The sequence below is a fragment of the Oncorhynchus clarkii genome, chromosome 13, assembly GCF_045791955.1.
Source record: "Oncorhynchus clarkii lewisi isolate Uvic-CL-2024 chromosome 13, UVic_Ocla_1.0, whole genome shotgun sequence".
NCBI lineage: Eukaryota > Metazoa > Chordata > Actinopteri > Salmoniformes > Salmonidae > Oncorhynchus > Oncorhynchus clarkii.
In genome coordinates, this window is record NC_092159.1 from 53,164,223 (window position 1) to 53,180,813 (window position 16,591).

General features: G+C 41.6%; 1 protein-coding gene across 2 annotated transcripts in view; it reads left to right on the top strand.

Moving 5' to 3' along the window:
* LOC139365072 (adhesion G protein-coupled receptor E5-like) overlaps nt 1-16,591 on the top strand; it is a 49,775-nt gene that overhangs the window by 24,756 nt on the left and 8,428 nt on the right. For both annotated transcript variants that reach the window (XM_071102435.1, XM_071102436.1), the window contains 17 exons: nt 724-801; nt 2,531-2,713; nt 4,372-4,524; nt 4,675-4,896; nt 5,207-5,335; nt 5,507-5,550; nt 5,672-5,782; nt 6,454-6,607; nt 6,928-7,047; nt 7,206-7,396; nt 7,589-7,750; nt 8,235-8,429; nt 8,779-8,996; nt 9,109-9,175; nt 9,274-9,365; nt 9,539-9,707; nt 10,562-10,663. In XM_071102435.1, the coding sequence (XP_070958536.1) occupies nt 724-801; nt 2,531-2,713; nt 4,372-4,524; nt 4,675-4,896; nt 5,207-5,335; nt 5,507-5,550; nt 5,672-5,782; nt 6,454-6,607; nt 6,928-7,047; nt 7,206-7,396; nt 7,589-7,750; nt 8,235-8,429; nt 8,779-8,996; nt 9,109-9,175; nt 9,274-9,365; nt 9,539-9,707; nt 10,562-10,663 (2,390 nt within the window). The remainder of the gene's footprint in view (nt 1-723; nt 802-2,530; nt 2,714-4,371; nt 4,525-4,674; nt 4,897-5,206; nt 5,336-5,506; nt 5,551-5,671; nt 5,783-6,453; nt 6,608-6,927; nt 7,048-7,205; nt 7,397-7,588; nt 7,751-8,234; nt 8,430-8,778; nt 8,997-9,108; nt 9,176-9,273; nt 9,366-9,538; nt 9,708-10,561; nt 10,664-16,591) is intronic.

Here is a 16,591-nt window from a genome sequence, read left to right on the forward strand (position 1 = left end):
ACTATCATACAGACTGAGGTCTACAGTCATTATCACACAGTCCCATGCCAGGTGATGGCTTCCTGGTAAAGAGGAAATGGTCACCTCCGGACAGCCGTGTGCAATTCAGGGGTTATTATGGGCATATCCTGTGAGCACAGTTGCCGTAGGAACAATCTGCTGAGATCCAGATGGGGGTATACCTTTTTGAACAGAGAGAGATAAACCTTTACAAACTATTGCTGCAAGTTTGTGCCTGAAACCTCTCCAACTGATTATTTTTTAAATTTATTTTACCTTTATTTAACTAGGCAAGTCAGTTAAGAACAAATTCTTATTTTCAATGAAGGCCTAGGAACAGTGGGTTCAGCCTGTTCAGGGGCAGAACGACAGTTTTGTACCTTGTCAGCTTGGGGATTTGAACTTGCAACCTTTCGGTAACTAGTCCAACTCTCTAACCACTAGGCCACCCTGCCGTCACAACCATAGTCAAAGGTCGGTTCTACAAAAGTAGTTTTTTTACTCCCCCAATACCATTAATGTTCTGTGCTATCCAGGATCCTTGGGACGTCCCTACCATATTGAATTTGAAATGTAAAAAGGTAAGGGTGAAGGTTAGGGTAAGGTGAGGGTTAAGGTTAAGGTTAGGCTTTAGGGTAGGGATGTTCCAAGTATCCAGGATAGCACTGACCATACGATAATGGGACAACTTATTGTAGAATCTGCCTGTTGCTTACTCTGCAGCTCTTCACCTTGCCCTGCTGATGGAACATGTATCAGGCTGTCCTAAAGGATTCTCTACAAATGGGAAACATTGCATTGGTATGTACATGTCTGTCTTGTATTATATCTTCTATATAGAGTTGAAGTCGGAAGTTTACATACACTTACGTTGGAGTCATTAAAACTTGTATTTTCAACCACTCCATAAATGTCTTAACAAACTATAGTTTTGGCAAGTCGGTTAGGACATCTACTTTGTGTATGACACAAGTAATTTTTCCAACAATTGTTTCCAGACAGATTATTTCCCCTATAATTCACTGTATCACAATTCCAGTGGGTCAGAAGTTTACATACACTAAGTTGACTGTGCCTTTAAACAGCTTGTAAAATTCCAGAAAATTATGTCATGGCTTTAGAAGCTTCTGATAGGCTAATTGACAGTCGTTTTAGTCAATTGGAGGTGTACCTGTGGATGTATTTCAAGGCCTACCTTCAAACTCGGTGCCTCTTTGCTAGACATCATGGGAAAATCAAAAGAAATCAGCCGAGACCTCAGAAAAATCTTGTAGACCTCCACAAATCTGGTTCATCCTTGGGAGAAATTTCCAAATGCCTGAAGGTACCACGTTCATCTGTACAAACAATAGTACGCAAGTATAAACACCATGGGACAACACAGCCATCATACCGCTCAGGAAGGAGACGCATTCTGTCTCCTAAAGAGGAACGTACTTTGGTGCGAAAAGTGCAAATCAATCCCAGAACAACAGCAAAGGACCTTGTGAAGATGCTGGAGGAAACGGGTACAAAAGTATCTATATCCATAGTAAAAACAAGTCCTATATCAACATAACCTGAAAGGCCTCTCAGCAAGGAAGAAGCCACTGCTCCAAAACCTCCATTAAAAAAGCCAGACTACCGTTTACAACTTTACATGGGGACAAAGATCGTACTTTTTGGAGAAATGTCCTCTGGTCTGGTGAAACAAAAATAGAACTGTTTGGCCATAATGACCATCGTTATGTCTGGAGGAAAAAGGGTGAGGCTTGCAAGCTGAAGATCACCATCCCAACCGTGAAGCACAGGGGTGGCAGCATCATGTTGTGGGGGTGCTTTGCTGCAGGAGTGACTGGTGCACTTCACAAAATAGACGGCATCATGAGGTAGGAAAATTATGTGGATATATTGAAGCAACATCACAAGACATCAGTCATGAAGTTAAAGCTTGGTTGCAAATGGTTCTTCAAAATGGACAATGACCCCAAGCACACCTCCAAAGTTGTCAAAATGGCTTAACAAAGTCAAGGTATTGGAGTGGCCATCACAAAGCCCTGACCTCAATCCCATAGAAAATGTGGGCAGAATTGAAAAAGCCTGTGCGAGCAAGGAGGCTTACAAACCTGATTCAGTTACACCAGCTCTGTCAGGAGGAATGGGCCAAAATTCACCCTACTTATTGTGGAAGGCTATCCGAAACGTTTGACCCAAGTTAAACAATTTTAAAGGCAACGCTACCAAATACTAATTGAGTGTATGTAAACTTCTGACCCACTGGGAATGTGATGTAAGCTGAAATAAGCTGAAATAAATCAATCTCTATTATTTGGACATTTCACATACTTAAAAGTGGTGATCCTAACTGACCTAAGACAGGAAATGTTTAATTGGATTAAATGTTAGGAATTGTGAAAAATTGAGTTTAAATGTATTTCGCTATGGTGTATGTAAACTTCTGACTTCAACTTTATATCTGTTATATTTTAAATGACCTTTCCCCAACCATTCTACCTCTTCACACTCTCAATAACTCTGTTTTTGACCCCAGATGAGAATGAGTGTAATCCTCCTAGTGATGACTATGACTATGACACTGAAACACCACATATCTGTGGTGAGAATGCAGCATGCATCAACACCAATGGAAGCTTCTACTGTCAATGTGCTCCTGGGTTCAGATCATCATCACAGCGGATGAACTTCACAGCTGACTCACCTGAAAAATGTATAGGTAAATGTTAAGGGAATTTTTATCAATGATGACTAATTATGTATACATTTCAATCAGGACTGACTAGTCCAAATGCTATTATGTACTGTACATATATGAATTTTCTCTCTTGCTCCCATTCCCAATTGTATATAATATAGTCAGGAGTTTAGTAACAATGACGGTCTGTTCCTTTGTACAAATGAATGAACTATCTCCAGACTGTCTAGAATGCTGATTTACAATGACTGACCTTGGCTTCAGGCGAGGAGGGAAGGCTCGAGAACTATAGGGCCTCTCTACTAGTGTCATGAAGAGATAGAACATTTAGAAAACGCTGATGTCATTTTCAGTTTATAACCTGTGGAAAAATTTGTATAATATGATATAATGATATATATATGATATAATGATGAGACCAAGGCGCAGCGTGAGTAGAGTTCCACATAATTTTAATAAACTGAAACTCACCTAACCAACCGAACCGTGACGCTACTGATGTACACTAAGGCAACTATACATAGACAAGATCCCACAACACAAATGAGGAAAATGGCTACCTAAATTTTATCCCCAATCAGAGACAACGATAAACAGCTGTCTCTGATTGGGAACCTTATCAGGCCAACAGACATTAAAAAAAACCTAGACATACAAAAACTAGAGTACCCACACTAGTCACACCCTGACCTAACCAAAATATATAGAAAAACATATCTAAGGTCAGGGCGTGACAGTCAGTATCTGGTGTGATCACCATTTGCCTCATGCAGTACAACACATCTCTTTCGCATAGAGTTGATCAGGCTGTTGATTGTGGCCTGTGGAATGTTGTCCCACTCCTATTCAATGGCTGTTTAAAGTTGCTGAATATTGATCGGAACTGGAACACGCTGTCGCACGCGTCGATCCAGAGCATTCCAAACATGCTCAACATTTCTGGTGAGTATGCAGGCCATGAAAGAACTGGGACATTTTCAGCTTCAAGGAATTGTGTACAGATCCTTGCGACATGGTGCTGTGCATTATCATGCTGAAACACAAGGGGATGGTGGCTGATGAATGGCACGTCAATGGGTCTCTGGATCTCGTCACGGAATCTCTATGCATTCAAATTGTCATAGATTAAATGCAATTGTGTTCGTTGTCCATAGCTTATGCCTGCCCGTCACTCTGTTCACAACGTTGACATCAGCAAACCGCTCGCCCACACAACGCCATACATGTGGTCTGCGATCACTAGGCCGGTTTGAAGTACTGCCAAATTCTCTAAAACAACATTGGAGGAGGATCTTGGTAGAGAAATTAACATTCAATTATCTGGCAACAGCTCTGGTGGACATTCCTGAAGTCAATTGCACGCTCCCTCAAAACTTGAGAAATCTGTGGCATTGTGTTGTGTGACAAAACTGCACATTTTAGAGTGGCCTTTAGTTGTCCGCAGTACAAGGTGCACCTGTGTAATGATCATGCTGTATAATCAGCTTCTTGATATGCCGGATTAACTTGGCAAAGGAGAAATGCTCACTAACAAGGATGTAAACAAATTTGTACACAACATTTCAGCTCATGAAACATGGGACCAACACTTTACATGTTGCGTTTTATATTTTTGTCCGGTGTATATTCTACGTTTGCATTTGAGGTGTGACTGACTATTCCTTTCTCTGTGTCTCAAGACATCAACGAGTGTTTGGAGAATAAAGACATCTGTGGTCCCAATGCCGAGTGTCACAATACATTAGGGTCCTACTCCTGCATCTGCAATGAGGGGTTTGTCTCCAGTACTGGAGTGGAAGGATTTAGATTTAGTCAAGGAGTCACGTGTGAAGGTAAGATGCCAAAGAGAACTGGTAATAACACTAAATATCAAAAGATGTGTACAGTACATCTAGAGAGCATATCAGGCATATACAGGATGTCATCCTGTATGAAATGGTGAGAGTTTCCTTTTCCTAATGGTCGTTTTTACCCACATGTAGATAGAAACGAGTGTGAGGACGACATCACAATTTGCGGAAAGCATACACAGTGCGTCAACACACCAGGCAACTACTCCTGTGTCTGCAATCCAGGGTTTGGCCTGAAGTCTGTCAAAGCTCAATTCACAGGGAATAGAGAATCGTGTGAGGAAATTACAGATCAGAAAGCCACCACAGACCAGACAGCAACCACAGACAGTGAGGATGCTCAAGGTGCTAAAGGTATGGGAGGAATTGTATTATCACCCTGGATGGGTTTAGAAATCCTGGTTGGAGGCCTCCAGATTTCCTGCTAATTCCAGGAATCTTCCAACTGGGATTTGGGGAAAACCTGGGAATTTTGAGAAATTTAAATAATATTTTATCTATACCCCTTGATGTATTTTGCTCAATTGCTCCTCTTCCTCATGAAGCACCAGATACTTTCTTTATGACCAGAATGTGTAATTGATATTATGTGAATTGATCGATTTTAGGTAGATCTGAACATCTTATGAAAATGTCACCTGTGCTTTCTGTCATTCCTTTGTAGACTTGTGTAGAATAAATAAGTTTATCTGTGGAGGGAATGGAACGTGCCATAATGCCACCAACGGTGGCCATCGGTGTGCGTGCCATGCAGGATTCACCAACTACGGAGACCCGCAGGGGAGATGTACTGGTGAGAATCACATTTATAGATCATCATTCTCATTGAGATGGAGCTGTTTCAACATTCGAATGTCAATACTTCCGCTGCATGATCAAGTTGTCATCACTTCATCAATAATTTCATAATAAAATATATTTTCCTTTAAGATGCCTTATTCACTCATCTCTTCTCTTTCCACAGAGTTGAACTGTGATATGTTTGCGAGCGAGAAGCATCTTAAGATGGTAAGCCACATGAGTAGACAGTGTAATGATTCACATTACAGATCTGCAGAACAAAATACAGACTAACTTCCTCCTCTCTCTCTCTACGCCTGCTCTTTCTCTCCTCACCCCTCGTTCTCAGGTCATCCCAGGTCTGCAGGATGCTGTGGCCCTGATGAGGACCAGTTGTCTGGAGTTGAGGGAGAGTAATACGGCAGAACAAGAACAAGTCGATGGAGAGGCCCTGCTAGAGGTACTACTGCTTATGTATTTGAGGCCCTTATTTATATTTGAGGCCCTTACTTATATTTGAGGCTCATTATAACCCAGGCATCCATCATAGAGGTTGACATATGCAGATTCAGACTCAGCCCACACACATTAAGGAAAGGATACATGCAGGGAAACAACGACTGACCAGCACTGTTGGTACATCTTGCTTATAATGGAAACTTTCGATGTATCAATCAGCACATCCTCATCGGCAGACTCGATAGCCTTGGTTTCCTCGCCTGGTTCACCAACTACTTATCTGATAGAGTTCAGTGTGTCATATCGGAGGGTCTGTTGTCTGAGCCTCTGGCAGTCTCTATGGGGGTGCCATAGGGTTCAATTCTTGGGCCGACTCTCTTCTCTGTATTTATTTTTTATTTTTTTATTTTACCTTTATTTAACTAGGCAAGTCAGTTAAGAACAAATTCTTATTTTCAAACTGAACTGCCTGTTCAGGGGCAGAACGACAGATTTGTACCTTGTCAGTTTGGGGGTTTGAACTTGCAACCTTCCGGTTACTAGTCCTACGCTCTAACCACTAGGCTACCCTACCGCCCCTATGAAAATGACTTCTAAACATAGCGTTGTAGCATTGTGGTTAGTGACTGTGTCTATGTACCCCTCCTCCCCCACCTCTCTCTGTCTCTGTAGACTCTGTTGTCTGCTATAGACAGGCTCCTGTCTGGCGGGCCTCTGAAAAATAACAAGGAAGTGAGTGTCTTGCTGGACCTGGTAGAGACTGCTCTGAGAATTATAGGACCTCTGCTGAAACACCCCGAGACCAGGAGGTTCAAAACTCACACCGGTAGGAGAACATCCTGAACTCAGCCATGAGTCCAGACAACATAAACTCAGCCATGATTGTTTTGGCTTTTGAAGCCACCTAACGGAAGACAAGTTGTTATAACTTCCTTCGTAGAATATGTTTATTTGTGGCCATTTTTGAATAGCTTACAAAGTTTTTCATTAGATTATATGGGTTGACTTTTCATTGCATAATTTCCTGCGCACAAGTCTGCCTTTCTAGCAGAAAGGAGAGTTGTAACATTCTGTTACATTCTGAGAGTTGTAACATCTCACCTACTGTAGGCCTGTTTGTGAAGATGTGAATGTATTTGCTTCCAGAGGTGGAGCTGTTGGTGCAGAGAAATGCCTCCTCACCCCAGGGGCCCCTCACCTTGTCATCTACACACGCTCAGCTAGACAGCCACTGGGAGACTGCTGCTGGAGACACCTCCTACCCAGGTTACCATCTTCATCATCCTCATCTTCATGATCAGCTTCAACACTGCCATCATAATCCCACCACAATCATCAGAACCTATCTTTATAATGTAATGATATAATGTGAAATGAATGTACACAGTGTACAAACTCCTAGACTTAAACATTTGCTTTCTCAGGATTTGCAACAGTGTCCATGCTCAGCTATAAGGGTCTGGAGACATCCACCAACCATTCCTTCTCAGGGCTGCAGGCACAGGAGGGCCACAGCTTTCAGATCAACTCCAAAGTGGTGACGGCCACCATGAGTAACAAGGACACATCCTTTCTCAAGGAGCCAGTCACATTCACCTTCTCCCATTTGAAGGAGGTGAGGAGCAAAAGCATTACCTCTCTATCCCATTATTTTGGTCTATGTGAATGTGGCAGTATCAAATCTTCTTCATATGCTCATATGCTGCACCTGCTTTGCTTGTTCTGGGATGGTCACTGTGTGAAGTGTCCTGGAGTAACATCGTTTTTCTACCTCTCTTCTATGGTAATTATGAATGTTGTTTCCCAGTCAGATGAAGGGAACTACACCTGTGTGTACTGGGATGAGTTGGGAGAAGGGACCTGGTCTGATCGAGGCTGTTTCCTGGTGCAGTCCAATGCCACCCACACTGTGTGCTCCTGCTACCATCTCAGCAGTTTTGCTGTTCTTATGGCTCTCTATGAGTTCAAGGTGAGGGGGATTTCTCTCTTAGTCTAGCTGTACTTCTGTTGTAAGATAGAGCAGGAACAATGCCTTTTCTAATAGTTTCATTTCACTTTCTATGTAATTGTGCAATAGGAGATCGTTTGGCTTTTAAAAAGCTTGCATTCATTTGAGAACAGTGAATCCATGAAGATTTTTTCTGTTTTAAATTAGTTCTGTGTCTTGCCTGGCTAGATAGGGCTCCATTATTATTTCTCCAGGGGTATGTTGTCTATAATAATAAGACACATGCATGAAAGTTGTGTCAGTCACTGTGACTCACAGGAGGTTGGTGACACATTAACTGGGGCTCGTGGTAATGGAGTGGAATAAGTGGAATGGTATCAAATACATCAAACATATGGTTTCCATTTACTCCATTCCAGCCTTTATCATGAGCCATCCTCCCCTCAGCAGCCTCCACTGCTGTGACTATATGGTGACGTGTCTTCGCCTCTATTCCTCCCTCCAGGACACATTCCAGCTGCAGCTGATCACCTGGGTGGGCCTGTCCCTGTCCCTACTGTGTCTCTTCATCTGCATCCTCACCTTCTCCCTGATCCGCTCCATCCGGAGCACCCGCAATACCATCCACCTCCACCTCTGCCTCAGCCTCTTCATCGCCAACCTGATCTTCCTCGTCGGCATCTCACGCACCGAGAGCCAGGTAAGCTTGCATCCAACCAATCACATACGCTCTGCCCTCGAGGCAGAATTGCCCTCGGGAACAAGACTGAATAAGGAAAATTCCACTGAGCTTTTCTGGCCGTGGGAGGTCAGAGGATGTGACAATGTGTGTAACATTTACATGTGGCGTACGTACTCTGTCCATGTGGGTGGTGAGAACAATGTTTTAGTAGGAAGAAATGTTCATGTATGCAACGATTGTGTTGTGGGTAACTTATTGTACTGTGAACCTTATCACTATCTACAATATATGTCATTTTGTTCAAATGTAGTTTTCTCGATCACTCTCACCCCTTTATTTCCTTTCTCTTCATCCCTCTCTTCCTCAGGCTGGTTGTGCGGTGGTGGCTGGGCTGCTTCACTTCTTCTTCCTGTCGGCGTTCTGCTGGATGTGTCTGGAGGGAGTGCAGCTCTTCAGGATGGTGGTCCTGGTCTTCAACACCACCTTCAGGCCCCTCTACATGATGGCGGGGGGCTACGGCGTTCCTGCTGTCATCGTCGCCATCTCTGCCCTCGCCAACGCCAAAGGATACGGAACCGAGCGCCAGTGAGTGACCACTACATTGATCCCTGACAGTGTCTGACTCTCTGTCCTTCTCTGTTGTGTACTATAGAGATCAGGTATTCGTGTGTCTTCATGTGTGCATTGTGTGTTTTAGCTGCTGGCTCAACCTTGAGGATGGATTCATCTGGAGCTTCTTTGGCCCTGTCTGTATCATCATCATGGTGCGTATCACAGATGAAAGGTGGAATAGTTTCATCACTCCTACTTACAATGTTTTGTGTCATGTTAGAGTTCTACTTATCTCCCTCTCCTCTCCTAGGTGAATGTGTTTTTCTTCCTCATCACAGTGTGGAAGTTGGCCCAGAAGTTCTCCAGCCTGAACCCTGACCTTGACAAACTCCGCAAATTCAAGTGAGCCGGCAAAGAAACGGACGTTCTCACACAGGCTACGTTATAGCCCATAACAAAGGACCACTGTTTTTCCTGGCCAGAACATGTGGGAAAAAAACAGGCCTTACTATAAAATGACATGTTGTGACCCATGCTCTCAATCTAACTTTATGTGTGTTTGTCGCCTCCTGCAGGGCATTCACCATAACTGCAGTGGCTCAGCTGTGTGTGCTGGGCACCATGTGGATCTTTGGCTGTTTCCAGTTTGAGGAAAGCACGCTGGCCATGTCGTACCTGTTCACCATCCTCAACAGTCTGCAGGGGGTCCTAGTGTTCCTCATGCACTGCCTGCTCTCTAAACAGGTACGTCACGACTCAAGACTCTGACAATCAGGGTCCTTGAAGCAGTTCTAATATGGACATCGTACAGGTGAGTCCAAACTGTTGGGCTTGGTGGGATGAAATGTCATCTCAGTAGTGAGCCGCAAACCAAAAAACCTGAAATAACATTGTTCATCAATACATAAGATCATTCTGGAAGCTTCTGGCAGTCCAAACCAAATGTCAAGGACCAAGTCAAAGACCCCCCCCCCTAACAAAAGCCTAGGGGAGGGATTCAGCATTGTATAAATAGTCCCAATGTAATGTTAAAAGGGGAGCGAACATGGCTGTCTTAGAATGTTGTAGTGTCATGTACATGCACCATTATGCTCATTCTATATAGTATTTTTTAGAAGCTAACAGTGTCATGTAAAATGCATCATAATGCAGAAACCACATTGGCCCAACTCTCGAAATAAATGGCTTTGGGTTATACTACTTTGGCTGAATTCCAAATGAGTTGTTAAGTGTTTAAATAATACTGATTGGGTTTAGTTTACTGTAGGGCCTACAGTTAAGGGTAGGCCAATATGTGCTTGTTGGACTCATAACAACTATGGTGGATAATTAAGATGATGCATAAAAGCTGTTTACCATTGAAATAAATGGTCAAGGTTCTGTCTATGTAAATGGCCGTTCCCTCTCTCTCATGAGCATGCTCTATCTACCGCATGCTCAAACATGGTCACACTAGAGAAGGAACGCCTACTTACAGAGACAGGAACAATGGAGGAATGAACAGCTGGTTCTGGTCTACTTATTCCCTTCCTCCCACCCCTGCTCGACCAGCTTTCTCTACCGTCTTTGCTCATAGTGCTCTCTTTTGCACCTTGTAGGTGAGAGAGGAGTATGGCAAGATCCTGGACAGCATCTGTGCACTGCAGAAGACGAAGTACTCAGAGTTTTCCTCCAACCAGTCAAGCAACAGCAAATCACAGGTATTAACTCTTACTAATTGAGTAGCCAATATCTAAAAGAACAGAAAGTCCTCCAACACTGTTGAATTTGAGTGACAGCGAACACGAGGCAAAGTTCTGCCTAAAAGTTCTGCATAACAGTTCTGCGAGGTAATGTTCTGCGAGTAAAAGTTATACCATATTTATTGTTTACGAACTGACCGTGGAAAAATAATGGGATGGTAAAATCTATTTCTGTCATGTACTAAGAATTTCTAGATCTTGAGGTGCAATACATTTAAATAGATCCTCAAGGAAGATGGATTGCTTTGATTATACTTCTTGATGATAAACACATTTATATGGACCGAATAATGACCATCCAAACTTTGAAAATATTTATAATAATCTAAATAAATACAAATAACACTTACAGTTTTAAGTAAGTCTGTAAAGGAAATCATACTATCAACTATCACCCTCTGGTGCTCAGAGATGATGAATATTATGGGCACGTTGGAATTGACTGACATTGGCTCAGAAACCCGGATCTCGTAAGATAGACTTGGAGGAGGCTTAATCAAGCTAGTCGGATTGATCATTTTCTGGTATCCTTTTCTATGGTGCCAAAAGTGAAAAGTGTATTGATTGAGGCTTGAATGTGGTCATATCATCAACTTCTTTCCCTCCATATAACTACGACAGATTTTCCACGAGGACATGGATATTTACAATTTTACCTAGGTTTATTGACTGACAGAACTTTCTTAACAAAAAACCTTTCTTGCACAATACAGGTTCAACTGATCCACTTATCATATGGGAGGCCAATCAATTGAATCTTCATCCCCCCAAAATTGGTCAACAGAGAAAAGGCTTACAACAGAAATAGAAAATCTAACATTAGACATCAATGGTGTTGATGAATGTACTGCAGAAGCACTGAATAATCTATACACAACGTAAAATGAGTTTGAGGAACTTATTCATGAATAAAAGTGTTTAACATAGAAAAAAACAGAGCAAATTGGATGGAGAATGGCAAAACAATGCAACATGTGGAAAACCTTCAATAAAACCTTCAAAACCTTCAATATGGAAACACAACCAAAAATAACCTAAGGAAAAAGTTACAAAGATGGATACATTCTTCTCACCAAAAGGATAAACATATTTTAAACAAGCTCTTGTCAAGTCCCTCAAACCTCATTTGACAATAAGTTTTGTGATATCTTTCTCCCCCAAAAAATCATATAAAACTATTTCAGACACCAAAAAAATATTGTAAAGGCCTAATTATACAGGACAATCTATGCTTGGCACTTGACTCTTTCAGATGGGAAAAACCTCTGACCTTGATGGCATTCCAATAGACATATATTCAACTTTTTATGAACTACTGAAAGATCCACTACTATTATGTTTAAATTACTCTATATTAATTGCCACCTGTTGGACACACAAAGAGTGAACGATCACTCTCTTACTGAAGCAGGAGCCAGGAAGGCAGTACAAAGACCCAGTATCTTAAAAAAGAAAATGCAAAAAAAAAATTGCATTAAAAATGTCCTACCAGACATTATTCATCACGATCAGACAGGATTCTTAAAATGAATATATACTGGAGACAACATTACACAACTACTAGAAATAATTGAAAACTACAGGAATGCAGGGAAACCAGGTATAATCTTTATAGCAGATTTTGAGACCGCCTTTTATCCTGTCTAGAATCTGTGTAACTGCCTGGATTTGGTTTTTGTTGCAGAATCTCTCATAAGATGGGTAAAAGTAATGTACAACAATTCTTCATGCAAAATAATAAATAACAGTTACTTCTCTGAGAGTGTGAATAGTCAAGAGGAGTAAAACAATGTGTCCTCTGTCACGAGACTTATTTGTTATAGCCATTGAACTGTTAGCTGTAAAAATCTGATCTCGTGATAACATTAAAGCTGCACTGCAGAAATCGCACCCCCATTTCCTGGTTGCTAAAATTCTAATTTTAGCATGTGACAAAACAAGCACACAGTGTAGAACCATCTAAACCACTGTAATATACAGTGGGGAGAACAAGTATTTGATACACTGCCGATATTGCAGGTTTTCCTACTTACAAAGCATGAAGAGGTCTGTAATTTTTATCATAGGTATACTTCAACTGTGAGAGACGGAATCTAAAAAAAAAATCATAATCCAGAAAATCACATTGTATGATTTTTAAGTAATTAATTTGCATTTTATTGCATGACATAAGTATTTGATACATCAGAAAAGCAGAACTTAATATTTGGTACAGAAACCTTTGTTTGCAATTACAGAGATCATACGTTTCCTGTAGTTCTTGACCAGGTTTGCACACACTGCAGCAGGGATTTTGGCCCACTCCTCCATACAGACCTTCTCCAGATCCTTCAGGTTTCGGGGCTGTCGCTGGGCAATACGGACATTCAGCTCCCTCCAAAGATTTTCTATTGGGTTCAGGTCTGGAGACTGGCTAGGCCACTCCAGGACCTTGAGATACTTCTTACGGAGCCACTCCTTAGTTGCCCTTGCTGTGTGTTTCGGGTCATTGTCATGCTGGAAGACCCAGCCACGACCCATCTTCAATGCTCTTACTGAGGGAAGGAGGTTGTTGGCCAATATTTCGCGATACATGGCCCCATCCATCCCCCCCTCAATGTGTTCAGTCGTCCTGTCCCCTTTGCAGAAAAGCATTCCCAAAGAATGACGTTTCCACCTCCATGCTTCATGGTTGGGATGGTGTTCTTGGTGTTGTACTCATCCTTCTTCTTCCTCCAAACACGCGAGTGGAGTTTAGACCAAAAAGCTCTATTTTTGTCTCATCAGACGACATGACCTTCTCCCATTCTTCCTCTGGATCATCCAGATGGTCATTGGCAAACTTCAGATGGGCCTGGACATGCGCTGGCCTGAGCAGGGGACCTTGCGTGCGCTGCATGATTTTAATCCATGACGGCGTAGTGTTACTAATGGTTTTCTTTGAGACTGTAGTCCCAGCTCTCTTCAGGTCATTGACCAGGTCCTGCCGTGTAGTTCTGGACTGATCCCTCACCTTTCTCATGATCCTTGATGCCCCACGAGGTGAGATCTTGCATGGAGCCCCAGACCGAGGGTGATTGACCGTCACCTTGAACTTCTTCCATTTTCTACTGCTTGAACTTCTTCCATTTTCTTCTGCTTTTCTACTGATTAAAAGAAAGCATTGCCGGCGGTGTGATAACGTAGCCCTGTTTAAAGTATTCTTCTTTTAAAATGAAGCCATACAGAGCTGGTCAAAATACTCATTTCATCCTCCAGAAGAGGCAGAACAAATATTACAGAAAATAATATGTCTAAACTCCAATGTACTGCTTTTTAGGGGGAAGAAATGTAGAAGGAAGGTATCATGTTTATGAATGAGCATGTTTATGAATGACCCAACTCATTGCAGCTCTGCCACAAAAAAATGGAAGAGACAATTACTCAAAACAGAAACAAATTAATTGGTTTGTCTGCATCAAACAATAAAACATGCATGGCTTAAAATGACAGGTATAAATCATAAAATGTACCAGTTTCAATATAGGGTTGAGAGGTTTGACAACTATACAGCATAAAATTCAAGATAGTTGGGAACAGGTTTTTGATGTCCCAATACCTTTGAATCAGGTTTATGAACTGACATACAAAACAAAAAAATGGACACATCAATCCGATCTTTTCAATGTAAAATATTATATAAAATTCTGCCACAAACAAAGTCCTCAATATATGGCACAATGAACAGTTAGCCCTGTGCAGACTCTGTCATGAGGAAACACAATAAACAGATCTCTTTTGGTGCTGTCCTTCAGTGGCTCGGTTTTGGAGTCAGGTCCAGGAGTGGTTGTTACAGTGTCTTGCAAAAGTATTCATCCCCCTTGGCATTTTTCCTATTTTGTTGCATTACAACCTGTAATTTATATAGATTTTTTATTTGGATTTCATGTAATGGACATACACAAAATAGTCCAAATTGGTGAAGAGAAATTTTAAAAATTAAATAAAATTTAAAAAAAACAGAAAAGTGGTGTGTGTAAATGTATTTACCCCCTTTGATATGAAGCCCCTAAATAAGATCTGGTGCAACCAATTACCTTCAGAAGTCACAGAATTAGTTAGAATGCACACAGGTGGACTTTATTTAAGTGTCACATGATCTGTCACATGATCTCAGTATTTATACACCTGTTCTAAAAGGCCCCAGAGTCTACAACACCACCACCAAGCAAGCGGCACCATGAAGACCAAGGAGCTCTCCAAACAGGTCAGGGACAAGGTTGTGGAAAGTACAGATCAGGGTTGGGTTATAAAAAAAATATCAGAAACTTTGTACATCCCACAGAGCACCATTAAATCCATTATCACAAAATTGAAAGAATATGCCACCACAACAAACCTGCCAAGAGAGGGCCGCTCACCAAAACTCACGAACCAGGCAAGGAGGGCATTAATCAGAGAGGCAACAAAGAGACCAAAGATGAGCTGCCAAACTCGACAGCAGGGAGATTGGAGTATCTGTCCATAGGACCACTTTAAGCCATACACGCCACACAGCTGGGCTTTATGGAAGAGTGGCCAGAAAAAAATACATTGCTTAAGAATAAAATAAGCCAACACGTTTGGTGTTCGCCAAAAGGCATGTGGGAGACTCCCCAAACATATGGAAGAAGGTACTCTGGTCAGATGAGAATTGAACTTTTTGGCCGTCAAGGACAACGCTATGTCTGGTGCAAACCCAACACCTCTCATCACCCCGTGAACACCATCCTCACAGTAAAGCATGGTTGTGGCAGCATAATGCAGTCGGGATGTTTTTCATCGGCAGAGACTGGGAAACTGGTCAGAATTGAAGGAATGATGGATGGTGTCGTGGAAATTTCCTCTATTTACCAAATCATGGGAGCAAACCACACACACAAGTCAGAGTTAGTTATAAAAGTCCATCTTTAATTATATGAGCTCTATCACAACCCTGTGACTCTCAGATAAATTCAGTGTCTCTCAGTGAATTCTCTGAGAGCCCCTTCCACATTGTAAATGAGGTCCTTTATAGTAAAGACACACACACAGGATAAGACAGCATAGACATAATTCATCGTTCAGCTTTGTCTCCTTTCCCAAACCCCAGAACCATAAACCAATCCTCCAAATCAACAGGCATATATCAAATTGTCATTTAGATACAACCAACTCAAAATACAACCAATCCTGGACAAGCTCACGGAGAGGAGAATGATTCCAGACACTGCCATCTCCGATGGGAAAACTAGGGAGTGAACTGGCACACACACAGTGGAGCAAAAGATATGCTTACACATGATGACACTTTGACCTCTCCCCTCTCAGCGGCCATGCAAATTAGTCTTGACATAGAACAGATACTGCAACCCTGCCCAGAGTATTATACAAAATACCATTCTGATGAGAATTAACTTACACACATTTGATAAATATAAAACATCTTACATATGTTACCAACAAATTCTGATTATCCCACGACATTCCCCTCTCAAGGGACCTTTTGAAGAATCAGAATAGTAACATACTCAATATTTTAAAATTCAAATCCCCTCAATGTCAAATACCTTAGTTTATATGTAAGCTTTCTCCCTTCTGAAACTAAGATTACAACCTTTATTCTACAAGACAAAATTACACATGTTTAATAACACAGAATAATCCATTTGAGGAAAATAAAAACATATTTATGCTCTGTAAGTTACATGAGAAACAGTGTCTAAACACAGGCCTCCTCACAACATATAGGACAGACATCCCTCTAAGTACTCATGCTCAGAAATATACTCAGGAATAGAGAATAGGTCATTGAAGTCATTCATATTACAAATCATAAGTAACAACCCAACTATTTAGCAAACCAATATTTAGAATAGCACTCCTCAGTGATTCAAATTTGTCTTATCA